General features: G+C 48.8%; 4 protein-coding genes across 4 annotated transcripts; 2 read left to right on the top strand and 2 right to left on the bottom strand.

Annotated features, from left to right (window-relative positions):
* Positions 1 to 722: 722 nt before the first annotated feature.
* On the bottom strand, positions 723 to 1881 carry EI90DRAFT_3238810 (uncharacterized protein; the record flags this gene model as incomplete). Its single annotated transcript, XM_039066524.1, has 3 exons — positions 878 to 1881; positions 774 to 837; positions 723 to 748 (listed from the first exon to the last, which is right to left on the bottom strand). The coding sequence occupies exons 1-3, from the start codon at positions 1451 to 1453 to the stop codon at positions 723 to 725; spliced, it is 666 nt and encodes a 221-aa protein (XP_038911991.1). The 5' UTR covers positions 1454 to 1881.
* A 2587-nt stretch (positions 1882 to 4468) lies between these two features.
* EI90DRAFT_3291884 (uncharacterized protein) lies at positions 4469 to 5478 on the top strand (the record flags this gene model as incomplete). Its single annotated transcript, XM_039067305.1, has 4 exons — positions 4469 to 4657; positions 4734 to 4872; positions 5249 to 5358; positions 5407 to 5478. Exons 1-4 carry the CDS (start codon positions 4475 to 4477, stop codon positions 5476 to 5478), a joined length of 504 nt encoding a protein of 167 aa, XP_038911990.1. The 5' UTR covers positions 4469 to 4474.
* Positions 5479 to 6632: 1154 nt separating this feature from the next.
* On the bottom strand, positions 6633 to 9036 carry EI90DRAFT_3129111 (uncharacterized protein; the record flags this gene model as incomplete). Its single annotated transcript, XM_039064159.1, has 6 exons — positions 6633 to 7405; positions 7457 to 7601; positions 7851 to 8128; positions 8210 to 8548; positions 8593 to 8619; positions 8667 to 9036. The coding sequence occupies 6 exons, from the start codon at positions 9034 to 9036 to the stop codon at positions 6633 to 6635; spliced, it is 1932 nt and encodes a 643-aa protein (XP_038911989.1).
* A 6684-nt stretch (positions 9037 to 15720) lies between these two features.
* EI90DRAFT_3157113 (uncharacterized protein) lies at positions 15721 to 19258 on the top strand (the record flags this gene model as incomplete). Its single annotated transcript, XM_039066095.1, has 8 exons — positions 15721 to 15926; positions 15987 to 16302; positions 16352 to 16646; positions 16695 to 17092; positions 17146 to 18024; positions 18097 to 18372; positions 18429 to 18497; positions 18567 to 19258. The coding sequence occupies 8 exons, from the start codon at positions 15721 to 15723 to the stop codon at positions 18768 to 18770; spliced, it is 2643 nt and encodes an 880-aa protein (XP_038911988.1). The 3' UTR covers positions 18771 to 19258.
* Positions 19259 to 19852: the final 594 nt, after the last annotated feature.

Here is a 19852-nt window from a genome sequence, read left to right as displayed (position 1 = left end):
TCCATTTTTGATCTGCTATTGTAATTCCCCCATTCATTTTGTTGCCTGATTGGACACTTGTTATTTACTGCCATCTTGGGTCATTGTCAGGGCACACCTGCCTGACCCCACTCCACCCAGTCCAGCCCCACCCGATCCCACTGTCCTCACCCAGTGCCCCTGCCCTCCTTCCTGCCCTTTCCCTTTTCTTCTCTTTCCCTCTCTTCTTTCTTCTTTCCTTTTCAATTACACAGATGACTTTCCTTGCATCAATGTACCATTGACCTGGCCACAGTGCAACATGCCTGGACCCAGGCACACTGGGTGACCTCCTGCACACTGGATGCTTCTGGGATCTCTTGCAGAGATACATAGCTGTGTGTAGATGATGTGGCATCTCCCACGTGGCCTCAGCCACATGTATATAAACATATGTAGCCTAAGTGGGAACTGGGAAGTAGCCTTCTTCTCACACTTCCCACTTCAGCTTAAGTGGCCAGGGACGCCTGACTACACTGGGCCTGTTGCTATGTGCACCACATCACACCCTACCAGGCCCTCCTCAGTGCCAGGTGATACACCCGGATGCTCTTGACCCTGGGTCGGTCCCTGACAGCCATTCACATATCCCCATTCCCTTTATTCCATTTCTAGTTCATATAAAAGAAAAACCTTGTACATAACAAGTTAGTTGGTCGAGCTTGCAAGGCATTGTTTACAGAGTGGAGAGACCAATATGGCCATTATGAGGGGGCTGACATAGGAATAACTGAAACATCGTCAGTATGACCCACCTGGGATAAGAAGGAGGCATACTGTTTGGTGGTGAGGCAGAATTTCGCTTTCTGTATTGTCGCTCTTAGTGAAGAAAGGGGATGATGAATTTAGTGATACTCACAAAAAACTCCAGTGGTCCTACCTCACACATCTCTCTCAGAGTGGCCGCACAATAATAAATGTGACTGATTAGGTGCTGGGAGTTCGTTTCTAGATGTACCGCATGGTTGATGAGGTGTTGTAAAGTGGGGACTTGGGCATCAGGAAGAATGGGGCAGGAGGTAGAACCAAGTTGAAGGAGATTGGGGGGCTCCCTGCATAATGCAGTAAGGCGATCTATAACATTGCCTAACCAGTACTGGACGGTCCGCCTGTTGCTCTTATCAAATGTAAGGGTGCCACCGGATAGGCTTGAATCGAAAGTGTACTGATGACAACCTAACCAGTGAGTGTGAACCAGCAGCATAGAAGAAATGATCAATGGAAAGATTTCTCTGCCTACTCGTGCTTTGAAAGTGGGCAGATGTGACATCGGACTCAGCACAAGGTCTGGCACAAGATCCTTTCTCCAGGGGCCAAATTTCTGCACTGTCTCAATGAGGACTCGGTAAAAATAAGACTCATCCTGGGGCCCAAAGTCGTCCAAAGCATCTTGAACCAGATCCGAAAAACTTTCGAATTCCTTGGGCATAGACATTGGTGAATTCAGCGATGGTGAATTCGGCCAACGCCGCTATCCTCCATATATATATAGCACTTGGCACATGACTACATGTGATCGGTATATCATTAATGGAAATTGGGTTGACACTTGCCTGGACAACATAATCATCTACTCAAACGGAATTTGTTGAAGTTCCTTGTTTTTCTTTGTACGCTGCGGACTGCCCATTGAGTCCTATGAATTGAATTTCTTGCACACAGACATTTCCCTAAAGGATTGCCTGATGCTTCCATGTTGATGGACGCAGAGGATGGCTTAAAAGCCACCTCGTGCAATTTTCTTTCCTCTCCTCAGGTCACATACTTGGAACCAAGGTGAGATCTCCTTCATCCTTTAACCTTCTAACGTTGTATGTACTCTTAAACAGTCTGATCGGTCCTAGCCAAAGTAGTAAACTTGGGCCAGCAGCAATTGCCATTCAAAGGAGCGGCCCAGGGTGAGCAGTAAAAAATGATGGTATTATAGGATGGTGAAGGGGAGGGAGGTGGTGAGATAAGATGAAGACTAGGCTGTGATTGATGTAGGTGGCCTGCACGCTGCGCATCAAAGACCAAATGGCCAGTGAGAGTGCTTTGAATCAGCAACGGGTTCTGACGAAGGTAAATGAGGAAGGCCTCGGATGACCAGTGCCCAATTGCAGGGATACAATCAAGAGGCACTCCAGCGAGAGCGAGGGCAGTTGCTCCTCCTGAGTGGAAAGAGTGAAAAACCCTGGTCAGAAACCTGAGCAGACAGAAGCAATGTGACCATGAAGTCTCTGCATGAACGTGCCAACACGAAGACAATCACGAGACCTATATAGTCATACAACACAGGAGAGTGCACACCTGAAGGCTTCCTGGCCTTGTAGTATATGTAGCTAGTATATGTAGATATAACAATAAATTTGGACAACTCCATGACATGACAATATAACAATATAACAGGGAGGTGAAAGTATCACGTGACATTCGACACCGTGTCAAAGGTATATGGCAAGCGCAAAACTTGGATTCCTCGACAACTATGGATTCATTTGAAGGAGTTGACTCCATTTTTGAGACAGTAACTCGCTCAGAGCTTTCCCACGGCATCTCAGCGTGTGCGCTTCAACAACATTGGCATTGACCCTCAAACACTCAACCCTCAATCCTCATTGTGCCCTTGCTTCTCCTTGTCATTACCACCATCAACCGGCTCCAGTGCCAAACTACCCAGAACTCGGTATCGCAATACTGGGGAACCATAGGTCAAATGGGAGGATCGGGCACAGCAGTACGCCCCATTTCCACTCCCATAGCTAACCCATGCCCACAGCTACTGATTTCGCTCTCGCTGTAGAATTCCATACAATGCGCGATCAACTTTGCACTGGAAGACTCAGTCAAACATGGGTGTTTAACTGATGTCCTTTGCATGCTGGGGTCTCTACTGGTTGGTGCTCGGCGCCATTGTCAGCTTGGGCTGGGGCGTCGTGTGACTCGTGTGCAGGCTTGGGCTCATCATCGGAACCAGGGACTCGAAGCTAGGGTTGGGAGGCCTTAGCTCTTTGGGCTTGGCTGGGGGTTGCTAGGCCGTGGAGGTTATGCCTTTTGTGCCTGCACTCTCATGTCGTATACAACAGTTTGGGTTGGTGCTGCTACAGTAGGCACCGCCCATGGGCTCAGGATCGACGTTGGATGGCAACTTGATACTAAGGCCTCTTGGCCTTAGCTTGAGCTCGGTGCACTCTGGTGCTGTGAGATCGGGTACGGTCGTGGCATCGTGCCCTGCACTTGGGGGACTTTAACATCAAGTACGACATTACCGTCTAGCAATGTAGGCACCATCTGGTGTCTCCAGCATGAACATTGGGGGAAAAGGGTTCGTATGTCGCGGTATTGAGGACTGACGACATGTCTGACTCAGGTAAAACTCTGAGAAATTTCAAATGACGAAGGCATCTTGCACAACCTGCGTGGACCACCATGTTGGAATATCAATGCTCATCGACAACAGCCAAGCTGCAGCGAGGATTGGGGAGTTTTTACTTTAACTTAATATCATCATGACTAACAACGACTATATCCTTTTTATTTCAGAATCGCGATACCACATGCTCCCAATTTTTCCTTTGTCTTATATCATCAGTTGTCACTGGCAATCGCGTTAAGTGATATTCGTGCCAGTCGTATAAGTTACGCTGGATGCCGTAATTTTTCTCTCTCCCTCAGTTCTCCATTATGAGGCTGAGGTGATACCATTTCCCTCCTATCTGTGTTTGCGCATAACTCATTGTATTTTCGTGTTACAGTTACACGCGATAGGCGAAATATCTTGATATATAAGTTCTCCATTACGAGACTGAGTTATGTGCGATAGCTCCTATTCGAGCTGCTCCTCCTGTACCCTGTGACCCACCAGGAGAGTAACGATCACACGCCCCTACACCCATCTGTTGGGATTTATGAGGGGGAATATGATGTGTTTTTCCTCTTTCCGGGTGCTTGCTTCTTTAGCTAGACACTTTCCTCTTGTACTCAGCATGTAGATAGTCGATATGCAGTGTAGAATTGAGCTCAGATGGAAACAATTGTGTGGTTTCACATGTGAGAATAAGCGTGCATGTTGCATTCATCACTATTGCTGCCGCTGAGGCCAAATGGACCCCTACGATCTGGCCCTTCTTTCCTCCAAATTCCAAGTATGGTCTCATATCCTGAATACTTACCACCCAAGCCACAGCCCTCCATACCACTGGCCCCTTTGATCGCTCATTTGTTATTGTTATGTCATTTCGCTGCTTATTCCTCTTGCATGTACAGTAGTCACGATGTATAAGATCCTCACATATATACAGGTGGTTTTACCCTACAATATGACAAGATAAAAGGACTATGTCGTGGCTTATAGCAGGACCTTTTGACATGATTCTGGTTGCCGCTCACGTAATTCCAGATAGCGCCGGTTGGGTATAAAACCCATATGAGGCTGTGCACACTCTTTTTTCTCTCGGGTGCAGGAATATGGATTGGGATGGTGGAAGGGTGGGCCGCTCTTCTGCTGCCTAGCAATCCAGGCTCTCTAGCCTGCCCAAGAATGGCTGTACACACCTGGGGACCATTAGTCGGCTCTTGCAACCCAGCCAGCATAATTGGTAACCCTGCACCATCCCATAGTTCCCTCCTCTTCGTCATGGCATTGAGGGCCAACTTCGAGGTTGGCTTCTAGGTGTGTACATTGGTTTGTTGGCAAGTTAGCTGACCACAAAATTACAAGAAAAGACTGTATGTAGATCCATTGGGGAGAGGGTACATCTTACGTTCTGCAGCTTTCCATTTCCACTCGTTTCATCTTTCCTTCTTTCTGCGCTTCTGATGCTCCCTGGGATCATGACACTTTGGCACATGGGGATCAGAGCATAATCCCTCAAGGTGAACAAGGTCCCAGGCGGAAGTCTATCTAGGGCGTGCTGCCTAAGGCAGAAGCGCCAACTTGTCCATTGTTTTCTCTCTCTCTTTTTTACATTTTGATTATTTTTCTGGTGACTGGGGGAAGAGCTGCCTACAAAGTTGGAAGGTGGGAGGGGGAGTGTAGCTTGTTGATTATGTGTCAGAGCCCAATAAAAGGGGGTGCTTGGGATGTTATGGTCATGTGCCATGGTGCATGTGGCCCTTCCTGGTCTTTGCGGCATCCATCACGGTCCTCTCTATTCACTCATTGAAACACTACCAGCTGCCAATGCCCCACAAGCCGCCATAACGCATGTAACACCTGTGGCGCTTTTCTGACACGCTCATTTTCGAATAGCATGTCCGCTTCCAAAAAAAACTGTGGCCCTTGTTGAGAATGAGGTTGAGTACAGCGGCAAAGGTTTGCAAAAGCGCCATGACAAATATGCGGTACAAGATAAGAGAAAGGTACTTGGTGTTCTGCCCTGTCTTTAGCACCTATAAATTACTCTCCAGGTACGCTTTACAGCAATAGCCCACAACACGGAGGCACGCAAGCCTAAGGAGCTTGGGCCAGGCAAAAACTAGATGCGTGAGCTTGAGGAGTTCAGGTCAGAGGGGAGGAAAGAACAATCATTCATCATGTTGCTGATTGTCTTATTTCTAGGTTAACGAGCATCATGTTTACACCTTGCACTGCAGTCCCTCCCTTCACCACATCTATGTAATAAATCCTTTTTTCGTCATGTATTTGTCCAAAATCATGTCATAAAATCTTGTCCTGACAAAGCTGTGATTGTATCTGTAATATATCATCTTAACGTTGTGACGAATCCCAACATTAGTCGTGTATTCACCAAGGATTTTATGTTCTGCAAGCACGTATATTACATTTGAGCGACACAGATGGTATGCAGGGATTGGTGGGGATAGGAAGAAGAGCATTCAGATTTCTAGCTTCCCACAGTGTATGTTAGGGTGATGGTACCAGCAATCCCTTCAATGTGAGTACCTCGAACAACGGACTTGACATTCTATATCTTGGAAGAGGTCGTATTGTGAATAGTAGAGCCCAATCCACTCAAGCTCATTATGGGATGGCTTCTGTGGTTGTGTTAGGTTTCATTTGCAGCTTACTGGCCATCCATGCGTACCTCCATGCTAAATTCTCGCCAACTCTCCACATTTTCATCCACGCTTGACGGGGCCTCCCTGGTCAGAACCCATCGTACTGCCGCAGCCCATTCATCTTTTGAGAAAGCTGGGTGCTCCTCGGAGCAACCCTCTGGCCTCCTTGTCAGTGTCACCTCTGGCCTCACCGGAAGGTTTCTATGTTCCCTGAGGTACTTGCTCACTGCTTGGGAAAAATCGTCACGGAATCTTTGGTGGTAACAAGAGTAAGTAGCTAACGGTGCCACCCTTGTTATTCCCGCTGTCAGTGTGCCATTGAGGCCACTACAACTAGGCCACAACTGGGCATGACACATAACTCCTAAATCGTTTACCGGACTTCTATTCTCATTACACCATTGGAAAGGTGTGATTTTTCTCTTTTTTATGATACCAAAAAATCGCCATGGCACAAGTATTATGATTCACTGTGATTAGAATAGCATCACAAGGTCACAACCATGTTCACTGACCCCCTGGTGGACGAGTGGTGGACAACCATGCATCAGAATCAGGATTTCACGAGCCACTGCAAAAAGGGCATCATCCCCATCGATATGTACTATTGACTGCTACTCAAACATGTAACCAATCATAGCGATATCATGCTCAGCCTTAATAAGCTGGTCATCAGATGCTCCTTCGGGTCGCTTGATTTCAACATCATTCACGTTCATTGGATATCGCACTTCTCCAATTTTACCTGCCCAGTCAAAGTCGACTAGGAGGATCCCAGGCTTACCGTCTTTCCGGACCATGATGTTGGTAGTTCGAATGTCACCATGCACAAATTCATTTTGGTGGAGGTCGGTCACCTTCCTCTCGATTTCAGATTTGAACGAGGCTTTCATGTCTGAACACCGCAACTCATGATAATCATCACCGATCAAACCCATGACAACCATATGCCAACCCCCAGGAATGTCCTGAAAGCCCTCCAAAGCAGGTGCACATTTCAATGCGACGCATTTGAGATGTGCATCCTTGGAGTACCGATGAGTGAACTTGATGAATATTTTCTTATCACCAGCGGTACCAGAGAATAAGAGTCTCTTGTGGTCGAGCCACGATAAGTATTCAAATGCGCAGTTCTCGCCGCTGTCCAGGGAAATGAAATCGGTGGGATACGGAAAGTTGACGGTAGGATCGACCGTTATCTGTGGAAGTTCGGATTTGTAGTAGTGGTTCAACGCGAAGATCGCCTTCCTTGTTGCACCCAAAAAACGTGCAGTTTGCATATGCATATTGACGTCGGATGCATGGTAGAAGAGCGGCAAAGTGGGGGCCAGGACCTGGACATGAGGGTAAACGGTCCAGAGGGCACCTGCAAAGCCAATGTGGGTGCCTAGAATATGAACTTTAGGGTACATCCAGGAAACACACATGTAGTACTCACCAGCGAGGTAGAGAATAAAGCAAGGGAGACAGGAATGGGTTTTATCTACTGAGTGATCCCATGTCAAGGCGTTATAATACCAGGCGGCCTCAAAGAGAGGATCAGCACCGCCCGTGGAGAGCTCTTGCTTGACTTCGAGGAGCGCCTAGCAAAGGTTTTTATACCGAAGATCCCCATCAGTGCAATAGGACTTGATTTTGGTGGGCAAAAAGTCGAGTTTATAATCTGAAAAGTGATTTCGAGCTGTTTGAGCCCTGGCGTCCTCATTCCCAAAAAAAGCCGACATAGAATGGGAGAACTTCGAGGCGAAATCATGATCTTCCTTGGTGGGTGTGTAAGTTTTGCAGTCATCTTGGAACTCGCCAAAGATGCGATGATACAGTGTAATGGGTACCGTCACGTCAGCAATTGGGGGGCGGCTGAACGCGAACGCAGGGGGCGTCTTCTTCTGGTTGGCAGCAAAGGTATCGTGGACACCTTTGGATGAAGGTGCTTTTTGTGAAAAGGCTTCACAATACTCCTTGCGGGCTTGGGAAACAAGCCTGCCTTTATACGGGAACACGTGACGGGTGGAAGGGGTCCCCAGCCATTTACTGAAGGCAGCTACAGCCAATTCAGAGCGATTAATCTTGTATACCAATAACTGAGCTGAGCCAACGAAACCATAACTTACTATCTGGCAGTACAAAACGGGGCAGTTGCACGGTCAAACAGATAAGGAGTAACACAATAATTGGTCAATCATGCACTCACCAATACGTGGAACCTGGACGACAATGTGGAGATGTCTACGCTGAGGTGGATGGAGGAAAATCTCGGATAATATATCCACAGGTGATAGCGATCCCGCATCTTCAAGTTCGACGGTCTTCATAGCCTCGTCGAAATTGTTATCGACTGCAATGGAAACCATCCAGAGTGTGAGGGCGTCTGCGGGAACGTGATCGATGATGGGTGTCCTCCCCTCCTTGATGGCTTTCTTGAGGGCGCCGACACACTTTGAACTTGCAATTTCGACCGGAAAGATATTGTTGGCGTCACTGCCACGAATGAGACAGTACAGTTCAAGAATAGGAGGATCTAATTGTGGCACTAAAGACAAGCTTGAGGGGGAAACGAACGTGTTGAATGCTCACTGTCGTCCTCTGTCTGTGGCTTTCGGCCTGTCACAAAGTCAGGTGTCTACTTATCGGGATGAGTGTTGACACACCGGGCAACTTGACGAGCAGTGCCTCTCCATTTGACAGTGGCTCTCCATCTGACACTGCATTTCGATCTGGATTGATCAAGTGTTCTATTACCTGCCTCGGACGGAGTTTTTTAACCCCCCTATTAGAGAATGCCTTGCTGACTAGCTCCTTAAGCACTTCATGATCATAATCGACGAAATTAGCTGGTGAGTTTGTAAATCTCCACACTTCGAGCTCGAACGCAGCAGTGTCGTCAAGGCGAGGCGACACCTTATCCTTGACCTTCTCCTTCAAGTCATCGACATCAGTCTCAGAAGATACTTGGACCTTGATCGGCTGTCCAGCAACAGGCCTGCTTTCGTGATCGACGAGGAGGCACCAAACTTCCATGACAGTGAACCAGACAAAATAAATTCGGCCAACTCCGTGACAATTGCCTACAGCTGAGCAAATCGATAGGTCAAATCGTGAGCGGTCCGACGGGTCCCTATTCGAACTTAGGCCACCAAGTAGCCGATGGAACATTCAAGCTGCTTCTGACGTTCAATGAGTCCTATCCCAACAAACCCGCCACCATTGCCAAATATGCTCCATCCAAACGTTTATGCGAACGGAGAGCTTTGGCCGGTCACCTACCCACGATGTCGCTGCAGTACTGACGAGCATCTAAATGTTTGTTTCACGATCCCATCGGTATGGGTTTCGTTAGTTTTGACGCAAACCCTCATCTTATCCTGCACAACATCATTTGAGAGTGATTGATTACGCATGTACAAACAGTCAGCTCTCCTTTAGGGTTCATGTAAATGACAAGTCTGGTAGCAATGCGATGTGCTCAGAGTCGACCTCCCCCAAACCCGTGTCAAGCCGAGTCAGACAGATGCTAAGTTAAGAGTTGATAATGGTGCCAAGGCTAGGATGCTGGATCACCAGAACCCCATAGATGGTCCGAAGCAACGCCCCGAAATGACGACAGAGGAAGCAGACGGAAAGGATGAGACATTTCCTGCTTCGATTTTTGCGTGCAGGATCGAAATTTCGGGCAGAGTCAACTGAGCGTGACGATCCAAGCAAGTAAGCAACGTTAGTCGCGAGCCAGTCAGAAGTGGGGATGGGCATACTTACTGATAGGTCCAAATCCTTCTAATCGACCAGTGGTTTTCCCGAAGTTAACAATATTATTCCGGGCATGAAAACCTACTGGTTAAATGATGGAAGCACATGGAGATGGAGACAGGCAGCGACGATCGAGCGAGGGGCCCATGCCGAGATGGAGATGGCGGTATGGGAGGTATGGGAGGCTCAGGCAGAAAGGTTCAGGGGTGCGAGCTCAAGAGCGTTTGAAGAGGGATAAAGGTGAGTGATACCCAGTGAAAGAACACCGGAAAATCAGCCAATCGACCATAAATCGGCGTTCCAACCCTCAAAACCCCAGCGGAATCGACGCAAAAGCTGAGCACAATGCAGCCTGTCATCACCAACCCCACGGGTCATCGATTCTGCGAAAATCGGTGAAATTGCCCACAAATTCAGAATGTGCAGCACACAGTGGCCCGCCACCACAGACGTTGTACAATCGCTGATCAGGAGTCGAGAGAAACATTCGATGGTAGAAAGGAAGACTCGAGCATGGAGAGTCTGAAGCGCTTGAGCCAAAGAAGTTGAGATGGCGAGTTTGGTGGCGAGATCGAGACAGAGATATGGGGGAACCGATACTTACGTCGTCGAGGACAAGAGACAGTGTAGATTCCTTAGCATCAGAATCAGCGGGCTGCGACTCCGATGAAGCGACTGGGCAATGCATGCCTCAGGACCGGTAGCGTTTCTAACGCTAGGTCTAACGAAGGATATGACTCGCTCACAATTCAGCCCAGCGGACACTCCTTTCGAGGATGGAACACTCAAGTTGGTTTAGGTACGGATGGTTTGACGCAAATGGCTCCTCGAAAGTCGCATCGTCGTCGACACTGAAACCGATATGACACGCCTGGACCGAATTCTCGTCAGCCAGCAATTTATGAATGAAACAAGAGAGCACACGCAAACGGAGGCACGGAGGCGCGACTAATTGGTATGGGTGAGCGTAGCTAACCTAAATGCCCCACCCAGCACGTTCCACAAAGAGCACGTGAAGGAGCACGTGTCCTCTTTTTTTTGGCGGAAGAAAACCTTGTTTATTTTACCACTTTGCCTCCGGCTGGCTGTATGCTAGTATAGGCACAATGTATTACTTCCCTATTCCCCCCAAAAACCCTATACCATACTCCATGGATGAAAAAATCTGTCGACGCTGCAAACAGTCCAGGCCCCTCCCACAATTTCGGCCTACAACTGCTGGCCTTACCCTTGCCTGCATTGTTTGTTTGGACCTTGTGTTGTTTGAGCAAGACATGACGACGCGCCGGTACGCATATCATGCCCATATCGGCTATCCGATATGATACCCTTTACCATGTGTTTCGTGTTTCAGTGTTGATTGCCTTCCACATGTAGCGCTGTCGCGTATCACATTTTCTTATCACTTTTGTCTGATATCCGTGTTATTACTTTAACTACTTATACCGCTGTGCGGTTACAATATTAAGTCGGTTGTTCCCCCGTTATCTGAGTGTCCCCGCTGAGAGCTACACAACAACAGGTTATGAGCCCAGCCTAGGGCTTAACCACCGTAACTCAAAACACTCGACGCTGCTTACATCTAAACCTCGCGCTCAACTTCTAGTCGACCTAACCCATGGCTGAAGACTTGGTATCCCTCGGCAAACGTCTCCCTATCTTGTCCGGGAAGGAAAACTACACTCAATGGAAAACCAGCATGGAGGATATACTGACTTACTCGGATCTATGGGCTTACGTTCAAACCGGTTACACGTTGCCCACCGATGCGACTCAGAAGGCCACAGCCGAGAAGGCACAGCGCAAGGCGCTTACGTTGATTCGTCTGCAAGTATCACCGTTCGTCCACACGTTTGTCGTTGATTCTCAGACCCCCGAGGCGGCCTGGAAGATCCTCAAAAGGGAATTTGAGGTGACCGGCGCCACATCCCGCATATTCCTTCGCCGGGAGTTATACACAACTCGCATGGCCGAAGATGACAACCTGGACATGCATGTCCAGAAGATGCGCACGATCTATAATAATCTGCGCATAGCCGGTGATAATATTCAAGACTCAGAGTTTGTAATGGCGTTACTTATCTCACTCCCCACCTCCTGGGATAGCTTCACCTCTACCATTGAACTCAAAGATCTCGACTCTACGGACACTGCTGTGAAGAGCGCTGCTGCTGATTACATCCTTAACAGGATTAAAGGCGAAGCCAATCGTCGTCAATCGCGCAATACAGAGCCGTCCAACTCCGCATTCAATTCCAAATCCGACCAACCAAACAAAGACAAACAGAAACCCGATCGATCCAACTCCGAGTGCCGCTACTGCCACAAGCATGGACATTGGGCCAAGGAGTGCCGGAAGCGGATAGCAGACGAGAAGAAGAAGAATTCGGCAAATGTCTCCTCTCAGGAGCAGGAGCCGAGCTTCTCCTTCGTCGCATCTGCCAATCCTGCTGTCCTGGCTGGTAGTCGATGGATTGGGGATACTGGTGTGGATGACCATGTTGTATCTGAGCGAGAAGCCTTCTTTGACTATGCAGAGACCCCTGGCCAGTTTGTGACTGGCGTAGGGGGAGCTAAGGTTCCCATCCGAGGACGCGGGACTGTTGCAACGGTAATGCATGCTGGGGACTCTTCACGGATTGTCACTCTCCACAACTGTCTACACATTCCATCATCCCAACCCAACCTCCTATCCCTTTCCCGTCTCGACGATGTCGGTGGTACCATGCAAACACAGTCCGGCCAGATCAAACTTCTCACGCGTGATCGCACACCACTCTGTGATGGCCGAATCCAAGACCACCTCTACCGTCTCGACATGCAGACTGTCGTGGCCGATGCCCCTTCCATACTAGCTGCGATTTCAGGTGATTCTTCGCCCAAAAGTCGTACCTGGGAGGAGTGGCATCGGGCCCTCGGACATCTTAACCCGTCCTCGCTTAGGACGATGAGGGACATGGGAGTCGTTGAAGGCTTGGAGGTTACCCCCAATTCCACTCTGAATTTCACCTGTGAAGCCTGTATCCAAGCTAAGCAGACCTCGAGGCCTTTCCCCAAAGAGTCCAGAACTAAATATAAATCAGTCGGGGACTTAATCGTCACCGATGTCTGGGGTCCGGCTCAGGTTCTAGGCAAAGGCGGGTATCAGTACTTCATTTCATTCACCGATGTTGCCACCCGTTTTAGCGTCGTAGCATTCCTTCGTCAGAAATCCGAATCGGTTACTCAATATCGTCGATTTGCTGCTCGCATCCAGACTCAGTTCAATCGTAAAATCAAAGCCATCCGGTTTGATAGCGGCACCGAGTATCTCAATGATTCGATGAAGTCTTTTCTCGCTGAACAAGGAACTACGTACACGACAACCGCTCCCCATTCCTCCGCCCAAAATGGCATTGCCGAGCGTCTGAACCGCACCGTTCTAGACCACTCGCGTGCCATGTTGTTCGATTCCCAACTCCCTAAGTCCCTCTGGCCCTATGCCGTATCATATGCCACTTTCCTGAAAAACCGTACCCCGACGCGCGCGCTTGATGGCCGAACTCCATACGAGTCCTTCTTTGGAAAGAAGCCAAGTGTCGCAGGCGTTCAAATATTTGGGTGCGATGTTTGGGTCCTAGACCAATCTGGTAAGAATGGGAAGTTAGATCCCCGTTCTAACAAGTTCAGGTTCTTAGGCAACTCAGAGGAGACCACCGCCTACTGGTATTACAAGTCCAGCGGGGAGGTTGTGAAGTCGCGGAACGTCATTTTCCCTAACCCCACCCCTGAGAGTCCACCTTCCCTCCCTCTTCCACTGCCATCGCCTGAGGGGGAGATTGCTGAAAGTGGACAGGCGACGCAGGAAGAGGGGGAGCACGCTACCCACAATCCCATTTCCCTTCCCAAACACTCTGAACCTCCTTCCAATCAGTCCAACCACCCCATCCGCCCATACCACACACGCCGTACTCCTCTGAACGAGCCTTTCCTCAAGGTTGTCTCCGACCGTGGTGCTGTTCAATCAACGGTACAGTACTCCCATTGTGGGGACTGTGACCCTGTTGCTCTTGCAGCTTTCACAGACGAGAAACCCGAGGTCAAGGACGCTCTTCAAGGACCTCATGCTGAGCACTGGCGGGCCGCGATGGATGCCAAAGTCGCACAGTTACTAAACCTGGACACTTTCGAACCCGTACGTGCACCTGCGGATCGGAAAGTTATTGGATGTCGATGGGTTCTAGCTACAAAGAAGGATGCTGAGGGGGAGATTGTGAAGTTTAAGGCCTGGTTGGTTGCGCAGGGTTTCGCGCAGGTTCCGGGGATGGATTATGGTGAGACTTTCTCACCAGTGATGCGGACTGAGTCGTTCAGGCTCCTGCTGGCACTTGCTGTGCAGCTAGACCTGGAGATTCACCAGATGGATGTCGTAGGGGCGTATCTTAATGGGGAATTGGAGGAAGAAATCTATATGAAGCAGATACCATGGTATGAGGATGGGACGGATAAGGTCTTGAGGCTGAAGAAGACGCTCTATGGCCTGAAACAGGCAGGCCGAGTCTGGAATAGACGTTTGCACACTGCTCTTGTCGATCTGGGCTACACTCGTTTGTTCACGGACTCATGTGTCTACATTCGGCGCTTAGACGACCAAATCTCTATGATCGCGTTCCACGTTGACGACTCCGCGATTTTCGCCAATGACGCTCACATGGACCAAGTCAAGGATGAACTTAAGTCTAAGTTCGACACACGCGACCTTGGTGAGCTACATCATTTCATTGGGATTAAAGTAACGCGAGATCGTACACGCGAGTCCATCACCATCTCCCAATCATCCTATACCCACGAAGTCCTCGAACGGGCTGGGATGGCCGACTGCAACGTCGAAGACCTACCCATGTCGCCCAAGAGGAAGCTTTCCCCATTCCCTGGCCCCCGTCCAAACTACCCTTACCTCACTATGGTCGGATCACTTATGTAGTTGGCTATTAACACCCGTCCCGACATCGCATTCGCCACTCAACATCTTGCCCAATTCAACACGACATACGGACCCGATCATGTTCATGGTGTCAAGCGTGTCTTACGTTACCTTAAAGGCACTGTCAATCGCGGGATCGTGTATAGGGAATCTGACTCTGGTTTCGCTGCCGAAGGTTTTGCTGATGCTAACTATGCAGAAGACTTCGATCGCCATTCCATTACCGGTGCCGTGTTTGTTATGTCTGGTGGACCGATTGCGTGGACGTTGAAGAAGCAGGGCACTATCGCCCTTTCTACGTTGGAGGCCGAATATGCTGCTATCAGCCACGCTGTTCAGCACATACTTTGGCATAATATGCTTATGGCGGAACTAGGTTTTGAGGCCCCGCGTCCATTCAGGCTTAACAGCGATAATCGAGGAGCGATAGCGTTGTCGCGCGACCCTCAGTTCCATGGCCGCAGTAAGCATATCGATATCCGTCATCATTTTATTCGCGACCACGTCGAACGTGGAAATATTTCTATTTTTCACATCCGTTCTGAAGATAACTTGGCTGATATTTTTACTAAACTGCTTCCGAACCCCGTTTTCACCAAATTTGTCTCTTCACTAACGGACGACGTCATGACTTGAGGGGGAGTGTTGTTTGAGCAAGACATGACGACGCGCCGGTACGCATATCATGCCCATATCGGCTATCCGATATGATACCCTTTACCATGTGTTTCGTGTTTCAGTGTTGATTGCCTTCCACATGTAGCGCTGTCGCGTATCACATTTTCTTATCACTTTTGTCTGATATCCGTGTTATTACTTTAACTACTTATACCGCTGTGCGGTTACAATATTAAGTCGGTTGTTCCCCCGTTATCCGAGTGTCCCCGCTGAGAGCTACATAACAACACCTTGACAAGGCCCGGCAACGGGAAAAAGTGCGGGGGAAGTTGGCCCACACCCTTGAAACCCTCCCAACCATTGGTGATTTCTACTCAATGCTCGAGGCTGCCAAAGAAAAAGAGCATCATACCCATACAATCCCTTTCTATTCTGAGGGTGTGCAGTTCGTCCGAATTACCACTCTAGGCAATGATGACATCCTCAGTGTGGACCCTGAGAGTCATACTGGAGAAACGGCTTACAGGGCACAAGCAGATGCTATAGGTGTACAGTGTCGAGACATTCTTGGCTACCGGTGGAAGTACGTTTAGCTAAAACTTGATAATTCTGAAATCACATTGAGTAACCCTACTCACTTCAGTTATCATGGCACCAAAAGACGCTCGGGAAAGAAAGAAGAGACTCCAGCTCTCCTATTTCGGTATCGCTGTGCACAAGACCAGTATCTTCAGAGATCACGAAAAATTGCTGACCACGCAAAGCACCAAGATCGACGTACCCATGCTTTTTTTGGCTGTGAAAGTCATCTGGACATCACTCTGCAAGTTATTCAGGGATTACTTACTGCAAGGATTGATCTAAAACACACCGATGATCATATTCCCTACCGTGCAACGCACCTGCCACCAAAAGCCTTAGAGTTGATTACACTCAATAAAGATAAACCTTTGAAGGATGTAAGTGACCGGTTCCAATCAATACACATGGGAACTTATATATTGCTAGCTCTGGCTGGATGTCCGAAGGGAGTACCCAACACTGCCATTCAGCCGAGATGCTGTGTATAATTTTTGGCGCTCCCTCAAGATGAAGGATTGGAAACTGGATGATGATCCAGTAATCTCGGCAAAAAAGTTGTTGGAGAAAGCAAGTATTGACAATGGCTGGGAAGACTTACCGCGTCGAGTCCACATAATCGAATTAGGGGAGAGTGAAGATTATGAGAGTCTTGGATTCTCAATCACACCGGTGCTGGAATTATGGCGAGGTCGCATTAAGGAATTAGTAATAGACTCAGCATGTAAGTTCCTTTATCCAGATATGGTTGAAATGACTTAGCATTTCAAAGGGAAATGCGCAACTGGTAATTGGGAATTGTTTGTGCTCCTTGGGGAAGCAAGAGGTTCGGGGCTCCCATTGGGCTGGTGCTTTGTGAGAACAAAGTCAAAACAACCAAAGGCCGGCAGTAAAGAAGCTGTGCTTACCACATGGCTCAGACATTTCCGTGATGATTGGAATATCAACGCCCTTGTCACTCATTCAGATAAGGACCGCAGCGAAAAAGTCTTTCCTACTGCCAAACACCAGCTTTGTTTCTGGCATGTGTTGAGAGCGGTGAAACAACGGCTTGCTGTCCTCCGTCGCCAACCAGCTCCGTATAATGCTGCACAAGCGGCAACCGAGTTTGCATTCATCAACCCAATCTTCATACCCATCCACCAAAGAGAAAAGCTCCCTGAAAAAGTCGTAAGTGATGCACCTCTTTAGTGTGTGCTCCATCAACTAACTTGAGTCATAAGAGGAAAGATGCCGACATACCTGTTATTCGTACCCACATTCCTCGGGTTTCTTTTAAGCTTGGTGGACAGCTCATTCAACCTCGCCTGGAAGCAAGTACCCACTTGGCCGTGAGGGTGGGAAGTAGTGAGGTGGAGGAAGTCCCTGAGGGCCACGACGACGACGATAATAATGCTGACAGCATCCCTAGCGATGTTAGGGATTTGATTACAAAAGTCCTGAATTGGAATGTCGGTAATAATCGGGAGGGGCAGGAGGGCTGTGTTGATGATGGCGATGCAACTGATGAGGCCGACGAGGAGGATGCACCGGATTGGATGTTTGAGGCTAATGAAACTCGTTCAGCGGACCCAGAGTATGAGTTTTGCCCTGCAGTTCACCGAAAACAAATTCTGTTAATACTCACCCGCCATTTCTGCCGCCACCCCTTCTTCCCCACCCGTAATGGCATACATCAAAGTGATTGCGAAATCCGAGACAACTCTGTGCAGGAAATGTACACCTTCTGCATTAAACGAGGCTTAGCGGATGTCTGGGGTTACCTCTGGACATCATGGTACTCACCTTTGGCATGGAAACTCTGGGCGCGGTCCAGCAATCCATCAATTCTCTCACGTCTACGAACCACAATGACAGCGGAGAAGCACTGGCAATATCTGAAGCACACTCACCTAGGCTTCATGCACCGGCCACGGCTCGATCAAACCATCTACACAATGATAACGGGCGTTATTCCATCAATAATTGACAAATCAATTGAGTTGGATGGCACACGTCGCCTTGGACTGGCCCCGCCACTGACAACCTTCCAAACCCAGGCCAAAAAAGCTTGGCGTCTTCTTGCAAAGCGGCCATGCAGCGGAATCGACTATAGCACGGATGTGATGAAATAGGTGTGTGAGTGTGGTGGCCAGCAGCTGCGGGCGCAGCACCTTTGCAAGCATCTTGTTCAGGCCATTCAAGCGCGTGGCCCTCTGCCTCCAGACTTCTTTGAAACACTCTCACGGCGACGCACAATGCCGATCTACAAGATTGCTCACATACGTGGAATGTCCGATATTGATAATGGCTCAATTTCGGATGGCAACGACAGTTGGCTAACTGTCCACAAAAACCTGTCAAGAGGCGCATGGAGACAGCATGTGACTGGTGGCCCCACCGGCATGACTGCTGAATCGTCAAAACGCTGCCACTCATCATGTGAGGCTGAGGAAATACCCCGGAAGAAGGTAAGCCCACCAAATTCATATCCTGTCGTGTTGTCAGTCACTAAGTAGACATTCAGCCCAAAGGTTATTTGCGTGATTCTTCATCCTCCGGTGACACTGTGGGTTATGGGTCAGATTCTGATGAGGTATGCCTGTGCTTATTCTGCTCAAATTATGCGTGCAGTCCCGGATAACTGACCCAAAATTTTACTTAGTCAATTGAAGGGAAAGAGAAAGTCCGGGTTTTCATGAATAACCTTGACCGTTTGCTGCAAATTCTCGCCAAACAATCCGGATTTAACAATCCGAAATGGGACAAAGCCATCGCTGCAACTCCCTTATTCACAACCGCTGGCAATATCATTGAAGACTACATCAAAATTGTAGAACACCATGAAGCGCGGCCTGAGAAGACATAGCCAAAGACTACCCAAGAGCGCCAGGCTTCTCCTTACACCCTCTACCACCAGGTCTAAGCGATATCTATTCACCCTAAACTAAATCGCGATCAAGGCTCTCCCACCCACTGCTCCGCTATCGCTTGAACACTGTCATCTAGCCCAAACCCACCACCTTCGTCGCGAAGCCTGCCAGTGTGGGAGGAACCATCTTGTCACTGGTGGAGTCAAGCGTAAGCATCATGCCACTATTGCTGTAGCTGTGGTTCAGAGTCGGAGAGCGACAGAGGGAGTGAATCGATTTGGATTAGGCCACACCCACGATTGATGATAACTCGCTCTTTCATCAACCTTATGCTTGCGATGTTCTCTTGTTCTTTGCGCGTTTATGTACATTAGAGTCACTATTCATCTTCTAACTGGTCATTGACTTGCTATCAACATATGCTAAAACCCTCCGAACCCACATTCTTGAACATCATCTAACTTAGACTAATAGTGCGTGTGCGGGCCCAGCCGGACGACCGTCTCTTTCTAATCTTACAGTTTGAAATTATTGAAACCTCTGGTTGATTTTAGAATCGTATTTTACATTTTTAAGATTTTTTTTTCACCTGCACATGACCTTTGTGGAACGTGCTGGGTGGGGCATTTAGGTTTAGTGGGTGAGTGTCCGTCCTCCATCTTCAATGGCAGGTCGGGTTGGGGTGATGTGCAACAAGGGCGAGAGAAAGGAAGTTCAAAAAAAAAGCTGGGTCATTCCAACGGACGGTAGGGTCACGCTTGCACAAACCACCGGGAAGGGACCCGTTGGCAGCACTCAGTGCCAGTCGCATCATGGGATGGTCATGTGCAACGTTGGGCCTTTTATGGAATGGAGTGGAGGGTCAAGGAGCGCGAGAGAGAGGAGATGCCAACGTGAGGCTCGATGGTGCACTTGGTATGTTACGCGGGGGATTCCGAAACGCCTGAGAGGGCTTGTGTTCGAATCCCTCCGGTGTTCATCATTAAGTTTTTTCCATTGGGTCACTTCCCATAGTTGCTGGATCCTCCCAGGCTCCTGTGATCCCTCCACCCCTCTACTCTTCCTTGGCAAAGTCGGA

The sequence above is a fragment of the Cantharellus anzutake genome (assembly GCF_015039405.1).
Source record: "Cantharellus anzutake strain C23 chromosome Unknown EI90scaffold_55, whole genome shotgun sequence".
Classification (NCBI taxonomy): domain Eukaryota; kingdom Fungi; phylum Basidiomycota; class Agaricomycetes; order Cantharellales; family Hydnaceae; genus Cantharellus; species Cantharellus anzutake.
The sequence above is the reverse complement of the archived record's forward strand: the minus strand, read 5'-3'. Positions and strand labels throughout refer to the sequence as shown.